Source organism: Gopherus flavomarginatus, chromosome 5, assembly GCF_025201925.1.
Source record: "Gopherus flavomarginatus isolate rGopFla2 chromosome 5, rGopFla2.mat.asm, whole genome shotgun sequence".
Lineage (NCBI taxonomy): Eukaryota > Metazoa > Chordata > Testudines > Testudinidae > Gopherus > Gopherus flavomarginatus.
Window position 1 is genome coordinate 3,957,952 of NC_066621.1, and position 12,605 is coordinate 3,970,556.

At 57.4% G+C, this 12,605-nt stretch overlaps 1 protein-coding gene across 1 annotated transcript; it reads right to left on the reverse strand.

The window, feature by feature from the left end:
• Positions 1-3,181: 3,181 nt before the first annotated feature.
• Positions 3,182-10,236, reverse strand: LOC127052901 (cytochrome c oxidase subunit 6A2, mitochondrial-like). The gene is made up of 3 exons (XM_050957049.1): positions 10,018-10,236; positions 7,985-8,127; positions 3,182-3,332 (listed from the first exon to the last, which is right to left on the reverse strand). The coding sequence occupies exons 1-3, from the start codon at positions 10,115-10,117 to the stop codon at positions 3,237-3,239; spliced, it is 339 nt and encodes a 112-aa protein (XP_050813006.1). The 5' UTR covers positions 10,118-10,236; the 3' UTR covers positions 3,182-3,236.
• Between the last annotated feature and the right edge of the window lie 2,369 nt (positions 10,237-12,605).

Genomic DNA, 12,605 nt, shown 5'->3' on the forward strand with positions numbered 1-12,605 from the left:
CTTTTTCCCAATGAAGGTGATTAACCCTTCGGACAAATTCCCAAGAGAAGTGGTGGATTCTCCGTCTCTCACTGGCTTCAAATCCAGACTGGAGGGTACTTTAGCCAAACGCATTGGTCCATACAGGGGGACCAGGTGAAATCCTCCGACCTGTTCTCTACAGCAAGTCAGACTAGAGCCCGCTGTCCAGCCGGAACAGCTATGACGCCATGAAAACTATTTCTGAAGAAATGTCCCCATGGGTGGCTGATCCCCAAAGTGTCCACTGCAGGGCTCTCGCGCCTTCCTGGTGGCAGGCAGTGTCAGGGGCGGGGTGGGCCGCAAGGTCTGACCCAGCGAGACAGGGAGGTTCTGCTTGATGGGGAAGGAGCCAGAGGTCTGAGACCAAAGAGGGAGGAGGCTGTGGATTTCCCTGGTTCTGTCCCTGTTGGGAACCCCTCTACGCAGTGGAGAATTAGAGGGTTAAAACCAATGAGCGCTGAGCCTGGCCACTTCCCAGAGCGGTGCTGTAAGGGGGCTGTCACAGCGAAGGGACTGTCCTGTCCCAGCGGCCTGGACACCTGGGTCCCCCAGCCCCATATGTGTGTATCTGCAGCCCCGGGGATCACTGGCCGGCCATGAGCAGAGCATCAGGCACAGGGGAGACACAGCCAGAGGCAGCCCCCACCCCCCGGGAAGGGAGGGAGAGAACCAGCGGCAGAGGCTGGAAATTGGTGCCAAGAGGAAGTGGCTGCAGGGATTTGTACCCTCAGGCTTTGAGGCCAGAAAGCACCATCATGATCATCTTGTCTGGCCTCCTGCACATTGCAGGCCACAGGACCTCACCCACCTGCTCCTGTAATAGACCCAGAACCTCCAGCTGAGTCACTGAAGTCCTCAAATCGTCAAGCTACAGAGAATCCTCCTTTTGCACTAGTTGAAACCTGCAAGTATCCCATGCCTCATGCCACAGAAGAAGACGACAGGGGGGATTGGAGCTGACCCACAGGTGGGATTGGAGAACCCCTCGCCCCAACCCAGCTCCGAGGCGACAATGGGGGTGGGCAGGGGTCTGTGTACCTGAGCCCTGTGGGGGCCTGTGGAAACAGAAGTGATGGGCGCTGGGGCCAGAATTAATTGCTCAGCAGAGGGGTGGCTAGACATGGGAGTGACAGCTCCTGCAGCGGGATCCGAAATCAGGATGCCCAGCTCTGGGAGGGGAGTGGGGACTAGTGGGTTAGAGCAGGGGGGTGGCTAGGGCTGGGCGTCAGGACTCCTGGGTTCCATGCCCAGCTCTGGGAGGGGAGTGGGGACTAGTGAGTTAGAGCAGGGGGGTGGCTAGGGCTGGGCGTCAGGACTCCTGAGTCCCATGCCCAGCTCTGGGAGGGGAGTGGGGACTAGTGGGTTAGAGCAGGGGGGTGGATAGGGCTGGGCATCAGGACTCCTGGGTTCCATGCCCAGCTCTGGGAGGAGAGTGGGGACTAGTAGGTTAGAGCAGGGGGGTGGATAGGGCTGGGCGTCAGGACTCTTGGGTTCCCTGACATTATCTTGTCATGTGACCTTGTCCACATTCTCTCTTCCAGTCTCTGTGTCTCCATTTCTGTCTCTGGAGTAACAAGCCCCCCCTCACTGCAAAACACCTGCCTCAGCCCCCAAATCTTAACTGCCCCTTGACCTGACAGCTCCACTTTGGACATTGGTTTTTCCAGTTGCTGCTGTAAAGCAATGTGAGCCCTGTTCCGTTTGGGCCTGGTTTCCTCACCCTCCTTTCAGTCTTATTAAAAGGGGTAATTAAACAAAAATCAACAGAATACTGGCCCTGGGGATCAAAAATGGGGACGGGGAGGCAGGGCTGGCTTTAGGCCAATTCCACCAATTCCCCTGAATCGGGCCCCGCGCCCCGTGAGAATCCCTTCTCTGGCTAGAGGCCTCTTTTTAATTTTTACTCACCTGGCGGCACTCCGAGTCTTCCGTGGCACTTCGGCAGTGGGTCCTTTGCTTGCTCTGGGTCTTCGGCGGCACTTCGGAGGCTGGTCCTTCAGTGCCGCTGAAGACCTGGAGCGAGTGAAGAACCCGCCGCTGAAGTGCCACCGAAGACTCAGAGCACCGCCCGGTGAGTACAAGCCCCACGTGTTGTTGTTGTTTTTTGAGTCATCCCTGCGGGGGCCTTCGAAACTGTTCGAATTGGGCCCTGCACTTCCTAAAGCCTGCCCTACGGGGGGGATAGCCCTGTCTAGCTGATATTCGATCTTTGTGCTCAGAGCTGTGCAGTGACTCTGAAAGTCAGGCAGGGTGATAATTCCTCCTATTAGGAGAATGAAGGGTTAAATCCCCCGCTCCTCTATGTTGGGAGCAGAAGCTGTAACAGCACAAGGAGTTTCCTGTGCCCACTCCCTCCCCTCTGCCCCTCTCCGGGACCAGAGCCAGAGCCACAGCTGGGACCTCCCCCACCTCCTAACCAGCTCTAGGGTAGCATGGGAGGGAAGATCTGTGCTGAGGGTACCCCTAACTCAGCCAGAACCTCCCCACCCCCCTTTTCCACCTAATGCTGCCATGAGCTGGTTGAGTGAATAATTGAGCTACAGGCTGTTTACACAGGGATACCTCCACAGGCACTTAGCCACAGCCACCCCTAGGGTGGGGCAGAGGGACTCTTTATGCAGGGATCCCTTGCCTGGCGCAGAGATGCAGCCACCTCTGGAGTAGGGCAAACTGGTGTCTAACAGCAACGCTGCAAAAGACTTTAGGGCAGCAGGTGAAGAGGATCTCTGTCTGCAATTGAAACAGTAGTGGGGGATTTCAGGAGACAGAATGGGATTGCTGGAGCTGGGGTTTGGCCATTTAGGCCCTCCTGAGCCCACAGCAGCCAGACAGGTTCCCAGGCGGGCAGCTGGTCCCACCCCAGGCTCTTGGTTCGTAGCGGGTGCCCAGACCCTGCTTGCCACGGGGACGCTCCAGTTCCCAGCTGGGGGGATCAGTGTCGCTCCTGGAGGATGAACCCATTTTCCCTCCCGGCGCTCTGCGCTCACCCAGCTCTGCCCCTGGAGTCCCCATCTCAGGGGTGGCAATCAGCTTGGCAAAGTGCAGTCTCCCACATGTCCCAGCCCTGGGGGCACAGAGCGGATCCCGGATCCAGGGGTTCCCGCCTTGTGTCCCTTCCCAAGCTGTTGAATGGGCCAGAATGTAAATAAATCTCCTGGGAGACAGATCCACTCAGGTTTATTGTCACTAGGTCGGGGGACCCGAGGGAGGGTGGCTCAGTGATGTCCCCTTGCTTCTTCGTAGCCTGTGGGCAGGGGGTTGGTGTGGGGGTTGTGGAAGAGGGTGTGGTTCCCATCAGCCCAGGGGAATGCCTGCAAAGAAAGAGAGGGGGTCAGGAGAGGGGGTGTCTCTGCACCTTGGCTATCTCCGGGCTGCCTGCCCTGAGGCCAGAAAACTCACTGCACCTCTCAGCTAGGGATGCTTTCATTGCTATGTTTCAAACTCACAGGCCCAGCTAGCTTGGTATCCGGCCCCCTACCTGACAGCAAGGGTTGCCAACTGTCTAATCACACAAACCCAAACACCCTTGTCCTGGCCCCTGGCCTGTCCCTTCTCTGAGGTCCCATCCCGCTCACCTCTCTGTTCACTCCATCCCCCTCCCTCTGTCGCTCACTCTCCCCCACCCTCACTCACTTTCACCGGGCTGGGGCAGGGGGTTGGGGTGCGGGCTCTGGGCTGGGGCCAAGGGATTCGCAGTGTGGGAGGGGGCTCCGAGCTGAGCCTGAGGCAGGGGGTTGGGGTGCAGGAGGGTGTGCGGGGTGCAAGTTCTGGGACGTTATCTGATTACAATATGACCACATAGAGCATTGTTGCAACCACTGTTATATATTTGCAGCAAATCTCGACGAAGGTTGTCAAGTGAGGTGTCTATGAAAAGGTTATGGTTTGCTGGTTATGATTATGCTAGCCATATGCATGCATTATTTTGGTATGTTAAGTTATAAGTATTGGAATATCCACAAGCTTTATGGGCATTGTCTGCCCCATTCTTTGCAGTTCACCTTAATTGAGTGACCACGACTATGCCCTACTGGGACACCGGTCACAGCCAGATATGCCATGTAAGGTAGCTGCAAAAATGTTATAATTTGCCAGATACGATCATCTTGTTTATATGTTTGTATCATCTTTGTACTAGAAGTTATAGATACGTTATGTCCAGTAATCCTCATTTAATGGTGTCCTGGTTAACGTTGTTATGTTGCTGATCAATTAGGGAACATGCTCGTTTAAAGTTGTGCAATGCTCCCTTATAACATTGTTTGGCAGCCGCCTGCTTTGTCCACTGTTTACAGGAAGAGCAGCCCGTTGGAGCTACTGGTGGGGGCTTGGAACCAGGGTGGACCGGCAGATCCCATCCATGGGTGGTGAGTTCTATGGGCCCGTGGTGCCTGGGCACCAGTCATATTCCGGGTCCGGCTCCAGCAATGTTTGAGGCTGGGTCTCTCCCTTGGCATCGCCTTCTGCCGCAGGGCGCTCCCTCCTCTCCCCCCGCTGCGCGCCTTCCCCGGGTGATTTAAAACAGCCCCCACCCCCCACCAGCAGCACAGCGGAGCTGAGCGACTTCCTGCCTATTCATGCTACGTGGCTGCCAGCCGCCCCCTGTGACCCTGGGGTGGGGTGGGGCTGTGATTACACGTGCTGCTCCCACCCAGAGTTCCCCTGTGGCCAATAGGAAGCTGCGGGGGCAGTGCCTGGGGGTAGCAGCACATGGAGGCCTTCTGGCCTGCCCTTCCTAGGAGCCCAAGGTAGGTGCTGCACCCCACCACCCCCTCCCAGAGCCTGCACCCCTCCCTCTTCCCACACCCCCTCCCACCCTCAAACTCCCACTCAGAGCCTGCATCCTTCCCTCTGCACCCCCTCCTGCCCCCAATCTCCCTCCCAAACCTGCACCCCTCCCCCTTCCCACACCCCCTCGCATCCCCAAACTCCCTCCTAGAGCCACAACTCCCTCCCTCCGCACCCCCTCCTGCCCCAATCTCCCTCCCAAACCTGCACCCCTCCCCCTTCCCACACCCCCTCGCATCCCCAAACTCCCTCCTAGAGCCACAACTCCCTCCCTCCGCACTCCCTCCTGCCCCCAATCTCCCTCCCAGAACCTGCATCCCACCCCCTTCCCACACCCCCTCGCATCCCCAAACTCCCTCCTAGAGCCACAACTCCCTCCCTCCGCACCCCCTCCTGCCCCCAATCTCCCTCCCAAACCTGCACCCCTCCCCCTTCCCACACCCCCTCGCATCCCCAAACTCCCTCCTAGAGCCACAACTCCCTCCCTCCGCACCCCCTCCTGCCCCCAATCTCCCTCCCAAACCTGCACCCCTCCCCCTTCCCACACCCCTTCGCATCCCCAAACTCACTCCTAGAGCCACAACTCCCTCCCTCCGCACCCCCTCCTGCCCCCAATCTCCCTCCCAAACCTGCACCCCTCCCCCTTCCCACACCCCCTTGCATCCCCAAACTCCCTCCTAGAGCCACAACTCCCTCCCTCCACACCCCCTCCTGCCCCCAATCTCCCTCCCAAACCTGCACCCCACTCCTTTCCCATAGCCCCCCTCCCACTCCCAAACTCCCTCCCAGAGCCAGAACTCCCTCTCTCCGCACCCCCTCCTGTCCCCAAACTCCCTCCCAGAACCTGCCCCCAGCCCAGAGCCTGCACCCACACCCCCTGCCCCAGCCTGGAACCAGCACCCAGCACCCAAACTCCATCAAAGAGCTTGCACCCCCTGCCCCCTTCCCACACACCCCTATTACTCCCAAACTCTCTCCCAGAACCTGCATCCCCACCCCCTCATACACTCCCACTCCTTGCCCTAGCCCAGAGCCTACACCCAAACTCCGTTCCTGAGCTTGCACCCCCTCCCTCCGCACCCTCTCCTATCCCCAAACTCCCTCCCAGAACCTGCACCCAAACTCAGTCCCAGAGCCTGCATGCCTCACCCCCTCCTGCACCCCCACCCCCTGCCCCAGCCTGGAGCATGCATCCAGCACCCAAATGCTATCCCAGAGCGTGCACCCCAGACCCCCTCCCCACACAAATTTCCTCCCAAAGTCCAACCTCTCACCCCTTCTGCACCAAAACTCCCGCCTAGAGCCTGCACCCTGCACCCCAATCCCCTTCCCCAGCCCAGGGCCTGCACCCCAGACCTCATCCCCCCACCCAAACTCCCTCCCAGAGCCTTAGGCAGGTGGGTGGTGGAGTTTGGAGGAGTGGACCCTGGGCATTCTGGCCACCACCAAAATTTCTGCAAACCTGCTGCCCCTGGCCCTATCAGCTCCCCACTCCCCTAAGTTCCCTGTGCAGCAGCCACCCAGCAGGATATCAATTGCTGGCAGTTCAACTGTTCCTCCCCCCACTGCCTTGTGCTGCTCCTGCCCTCTGCCTTGGAGCTGCTCCCGGGAGCATCAATGCTGAAGGGAAAAAACCCCCAAACCTCACTGGAATGCCACCCCCAGAATTGTGCTACTCCAAGCATGTGCTTGGCTTGCTGGTGCCTAAAGCCGGTCCTGGCTGGGGGGGAGGGGCTGTCAGGGTGTCCCCCTCCTTCCCGCTCCTTCCCCTGCTCTTGCCCCCACACCTCCACAGAGCAGGGCAGGAACACCACAGGGCTCAGGACAGAGGACGTTTGCTGGCTCAACTTGCTGATCTACTTAAAATAGCAATGTACTTAGAGTGGGGTCAGCGTACTTAAAGGGGCAATTTGTGTCTCTCTCGGCCATGCTGTAGAATGTGAGGCTACATTAACAACAATGTCTTAACCCTGGAGGGCTCAGCTGAGTGCTAGTTCATCATTTAGCAGTAGGGCGTTCCCTGGGAAATATCCCTCCCTCTGACTTCTCCACCTCAACCAAGCTTCACAATCATCATTGCTATGTACAGTATTACATTGTTTGTTTAAAACTTATACTGTGTGTGTGTGTGTGTGTGTGTGTGTGTGTGTGTACAGTCTTTTGTCTGGCAAAAAAAAAAATTTCCCTGGAACCTGATCCCCCCAGTTACATTAATTCTTATGGGGCAATTAGATTCACTTAACATCGTTTTGCTTAAAGTAGCATTTTTTCAGGAACAGAACTATAATGTTAAGTGCGGAGTTACAGTATGTCTGTATTTCAACTTGTGCTCTGCTTCTGGGTGACACCCCAGACAGTTTGGCATCAGCACTGCCAAGCCAGCCTGATGGCCCATTAAGGACCATCAGCTATACAACTGACCCATGGAGTGAAGGCAGAGACACCTTATAACTCAGCAAGGCATGCAGGGACATGCCTATAGGCAGAACTTGGGTGCAGGAGGCGGCTCAGTGCTGGGGCAGGGGTTTGGGGTGTGGGAAGAGGTGAGGGATGTGGGCTCTGGCTGGGCAGCGCTTACCTCAGTTGGCGCCTGATTGGCAGCGCATTGGGGCTGAGACAGGTCCTCTGCCTGCCCTGGCTCTTTGCCACTCCCAGAAGTGGCTGACGTGTCCAGCCCCGGGGGAGGGAGGCGGGCAGGGGTCTCCGTGCGCTGCCCTTGTCTGCAGACACTGCCCGCGCAGCTCCCCTTGGCCACAGTTCCTGGCCAGTGGGAGCTGTGGAGTTGGCTCTTGGGGTGGGGGCAGCATGCAGAGACCCCCCAGCTCCGCCCCCCCTCCCCGAGGCCACAGGGGTATGCCAGCCACTTCCAGTAGCAGCACGGGGCCAGGGCAGGCAGGGAGCCTGCCTCAGTCCCCTGTGCTGCCAGACTTTTAGCAGCCTAAAATCTCCTGGTTTGGCTTGAGTAGCCTCTGGGAGAAGAAGCCCAATTCTGAGAGACTCCCATGAGGGTTAGCAACCCTTGTCAGCCCAGCTCAGAGCCACAGGCCCACCTAGCAGGGTATCCTGCCTCCCTGACAGCCCAGATCAGCCTCATGGGCCCATCCAGCCCAGTATCCCGCCCCCGCATCCTGCCGCAGCTCCACCCCGTGGGCCTGTGTAACCCAATTTCTTGTACCTTGGTGCGAATACGCAGGTGGTGGTAAGGCACGAACTCCTCGGGCTTGTAGGGGTGATTCTCCATCTGCAGCCAGGCGTTCAGCATGCAGATAGCCACGCCGGGCAGCGCCACCACAAATGACAGGATCCTCCATGTCCTGGCTGCAGAGACAGTCACTGCAGAGTGCATGACCCCTACCCTGCCCTGGGGCATTGGGGTCAGCACCGACTGCCTGGGGAAAGAGTCCCCTACTGAGCCCCCATCCCGCTCCCTTAGGGTGACCAGATGTTCCAATTTTATAGGGACAGTCCCGATTTTGGGGGCTTTTTTTTAATATAAGCACCTATTACCCCCCCACCCCTACCTCATCCCGATTTTTCACACTTGCTGTCTGGTCACTCTATGCTTCCTGCAGCACAGCGCCTCCTAGTGCTGCATTGGGGACATCACTGACTGCCCAGGGAGAGCAACCCCTACTGAGCCCCCTGTCCTGCTCCCTGAAGTATAGTGCCCCTTATGCTGCATTGGGGCCACCACTGACAGAGGGGAGAGCACCCCCTACTGAGCCCCCAGGTCTTCCCCCATAGCACAGCGCCCCCTCGCGCTGCATTGCGGCCAGCACTGACAGAGGGGAGAGCACCCCCTACTGAACCCCCAGGTCTTCCCCCATAGCACAGCGCCCCCTCGCGCTGCATTGAGGCCAGCACTGACAGAGGGGAGAGCACCCCCTACTGAGCCCCCAGGTCCTCCCCCATAGCACAGCGCCCCCTCGCGCTGCATTGAGGCCAGCACTGACAGCGGGGAGAGTGTCCCATTCTGAGCCAACCCCATAGCACAGCGCCCCCTAGTGCTGCATTGGGGACATCACTGACTGCCCAGGGAGACCATCACCTACTGAGCCCCCTGTCCTGCTCCCTGAAGTATAGTGCCCCTTAGTGCTGCATTTGGGCTGGCATTGACAGCGGGGAGAGCGCCCCCTACTGACCCCCCCATCTCCCCTCCATAGCACAGCACCCCCTTGCGCTGCATTGGGGCTGGCATTGACAGCAGGGAGAGCGCCCCCTACTGAGCCCCTGCCATGCTCCCCTGCAGCACAGCCCCTCCTCGCTGTTCCCAAAGGGAAGCAGCAGAGGTCAATTTCAAAGACACACTCTGTCTGCAGCCTCCCCCTTCTCCTGGTGGGTAAATATAGCCCAGGCCTGACGCTCTGGCATCGCTCCAGGGCCCAGTCCAACGGCAGCATCAGCGGGGGCACAGCCCACCTGTCAGGGGAATAAATAATGCTGCTCAGCCACCGCCCAGCCATAGGAAGTGGGGACCCGGTTCAGCTGGGTGATCTGCAGTCTCAGGAGCTGGTGCTGAGAGACGGGTTTGGAGCCCGCTCCTAAGGCCCCCAGCTCTTGACCATGGGGACAGTCCAGCCTGGCCCATGTTGCCCTGAATCTGGCTGGGGTGACCCTGCTGGATTTGGCTGCACAAGGATTACATGGGGTGCAGGGGGGGTAAGTCTAGAGGGAGGCAGGCTTGCAGTTATACTCCTGTGCAGAACTTGGCAGATGCCCTCCACTGCTTGACTCCCACTAAACCCTTTTGCTCTGGCTGTTTCTGTAACCAAATCAGGATCAACCAGGGACTAATGATCTCCCACTTCCAGAGCAAGGCAGCCCTGGGGCGAGGTTCCCCATCCCCCGACACACTGCTCCTCTCCACACACCACCCCATCCCCAGGGAGGGGGAGCTCTGGTTCCCTGGACTATCCAGCCCTCAGCCTCTCTGTTGTGGCTGCCAGCCAGGGGGCTCGTTCGTGCTGGTGGGGACAGGGGGCTGAGATGTGGGTGCTGGGGCTGAGACCCAACAAACTCATTTCACAAGGCCATTGAATGAGTGCCAGATGGACTCAGCTTGGACAGGATCAGATCCAGCAGCTCCTATTGGGGAAAGGCTTCATGTCTCATCCCCCCTGTTCCCAGTCAGTCCCCTGCGGCTGGATCAGAATGAGCACCAAGAAAGGAGAGGCCCCATATCCCACTCCACCCTCACTCGTCTCTCACCTCCTGTCCCGTCCCCGTGGTGACTCCCGGCGCTGGCCGGCGCTGTGGCTAAACTTCGCCCCTTGGACACCAGCAGGGTCAATCTCCGCCACAGGCTCATGTTGGGAGGAAGCAGGGGAGGGAAAAACCAGCCTGTGAAGTCTAAAACGAACACTCAGCAGTGACCTCCTTCCCTTCACCTTCTGCTCTCCTCTGGTGGCTGGTCAGGGGCTTCCCGAAGTTCTCCCGCCCCTGCTCCCCCGTCCCCAGGGCTCATCTGACCCAGCGTGGCCAATGAGGCAGAGGCCAGCAGGATAAACATGCCCATCTGGATCTCCGTCCAAAATATTTTTCTCCCATCACGTGCCCGGGACAAGGTCTCTTTGAGCCTGGCATGGTGCCCAGCAGCCCTCTCAGGTTCCTAGGGGCTGTAGTGGAGAGAGAGAGATCCTGGAGCACTGGGAAATATCTGAGGCCTGAACCATGTATTAAAGAAGAGGCCTATAAGTTTATTATTTAATACAGGAATTTGGTAGAGTTGTTGTTAGTGTTTTAGGCATTAGCTATTTACATAAATATATTTCCAGGCTAGACTAGATACACTCCAATCTACTACAAGCTAAGACGACTTGGCGGTATAATGGCCAAGGATACAGTGCATTGGGGACATAACTTGTATAAAAATCACATCTGTCCTGCGTGCTTTGATTCTCATAAGCGGTTGATGCTTACAGCAGGGTAGTAGGAGTGATGTTGTCCCAGTGGTTTTGATCACTAAATCCAATTGATTCTTATAAATGGAGGGCCCTATATCAGGAACAAGGGGAGATAACAAACAGATGTCAGTACGTACAGTGAGGTGTGAGTTGTGTATTCCGGTTGTTTGTCTCCAGTGTATAAATGTCAGGGGACTTCGCCATAACCCTTTGTGCGGGAAACAGCAAAAACTCGCGCTGCTCCTAGGCACTCATGTGCCAGTGTACCTGTGACTGCGGATGCTGGGACTGTGCCTATGAGACAAGAAACCTGGCCGACTGCCTTTGTCACTGAACCGTGCGGGTGGGCTTTCTTTAGAAGGATCACCAAGGTCTGTTGCATGAGCAGCCTGCCTGATCTGCTGCTCCAAGGACAGAAGCTCTGAGCCACCGAAACAGCGTTACTAGAGCAACAACCTTCCTGCCTTCAGCAACTTAACTACGCTGGTTGTACTGTCCAGGTTTGTTGAACCGGCTATGGGCCCGGAGCTGGGGACAGCACACAGAAAGAACATACACACGCAAGCCAGCTGGGAACAGGGGCTGTACTTAGGATGGACTGAATGAAGAACAATGGTAATAGAGGGTCGGCCGTCCTAGGGCTGGGAAAGGAACCCAGGAGTCCTGATGCCCGGCCCGCATTGTGCTAACCCAGGGGTTCCCAAACATTTCCCTGCGGCCTACCTGTGAGGTGGCAAGAGGCACTGGAGCCCACTATTCACACCCCTTGAGGAAAACCATAGTTTGGATGGATGTAATAATCAAAACAAAGAACATTGTCAATAGACAAAGCACACGTTTCGTTCTCATTTTAATGTCAACACTTGTCATGATGGAAATCCCTAGCAGCCGGCACTCAAAGAAATGCTTCAGGATCGGTGACACCCAACCGTTTCACTCAAACCGCACTTTACAACAAACGCTGAGAGCAAAAGGTGGCGTTCAAAGAGGGAAAACACAGGTTTGTGTAAAACTGAATGATAAGCAATACAACTGTGTTAACAAACTTGTTAAAAAAAACACATGGTGCTACTAGATGAGTTTAAAACAAAACAGTTGTCCAACTTTGAACAATTTGTGCCCCTTGTCTCGTAGCATCCAGTTGTCCAGGCTTTCAGGGGAGTAGCCACTCCGGTATCCAGCAGCCTCTTGGCCTGATGCTGCCCCCAGAGCGCCTGCAGCGGCCTAAAGAAATGGCCAAATCCCAGCTCCTGTGACCCCATTCTGTCTCCAACATCCCCCACTGCAAATGGATACAAAAAACTCCCTCCCTGTTTGTCCTAGCTCTGGTGGCACCAGCTTGCCCTACCCGAGAGGCGGCTGCATCTCAGCGCTGGGTGATGGATCCCCATGTAAACAGCCCCCGTGCCCCACCCCAGAGGTAGCTGCATCCCTGTGTATAGAGCTTGCAGCTCCATGTGTTCAGCCAGCCAGGTAAGGGCAGAGTAAGGAGGAAAGGGGAGTACGCCAGGTGGGTTGGCGGGATCCTTGCTGGACCCACCTGCACAATCTCCCCCCTACACTGGCTTGGTTGGGGTCCCCACTGGGCCTGCTGGAGGGTGCCTCTCCATTGCCAGCTATGGCTCAGGCTGCAATCCTTATTCCCTGTATACTCTGTATTTCCAGGTTTTCAGAGCTCTGAGGGCCTCCCCAGCCCGGAAGGGCAGGAGATGGCCCCGGCCCGGGGCCAGCTTAACACTGAGCTCGCCACGGTCTTGCAAGTAAGTAAGATTGAGATTCGGATTCTGCCCTCCCTGTGCCCTGAAGCTAAGGGGGCTGGGGGGGAGAAGGGGGCACTGCAGGGCTCAGATGCACAGACCCCCACCCTGCCGCGCCAGAGCCGGCTGTGGGGTG

Excerpts from the sequence above, each read along its gene's own strand:
- LOC127052901 (XM_050957049.1), bottom strand. The coding sequence starts at position 10,117 with ATGAGCCTGTGGCGGAGATTGACCCTGCTGGTGTCCAAGGGGCGAAGT. Across the intron at positions 8,128-10,017 it reads CCACGGGGACGGGACAGGAG|CCAGGACATGGAGGATCCTG; the intron begins GTGAGAGACGAG and ends CTGTCTCTGCAG. Across the intron at positions 3,333-7,984 it reads ACCTGCGTATTCGCACCAAG|GCATTCCCCTGGGCTGATGG; the intron begins GTACAAGAAATT and ends CTTTCTTTGCAG.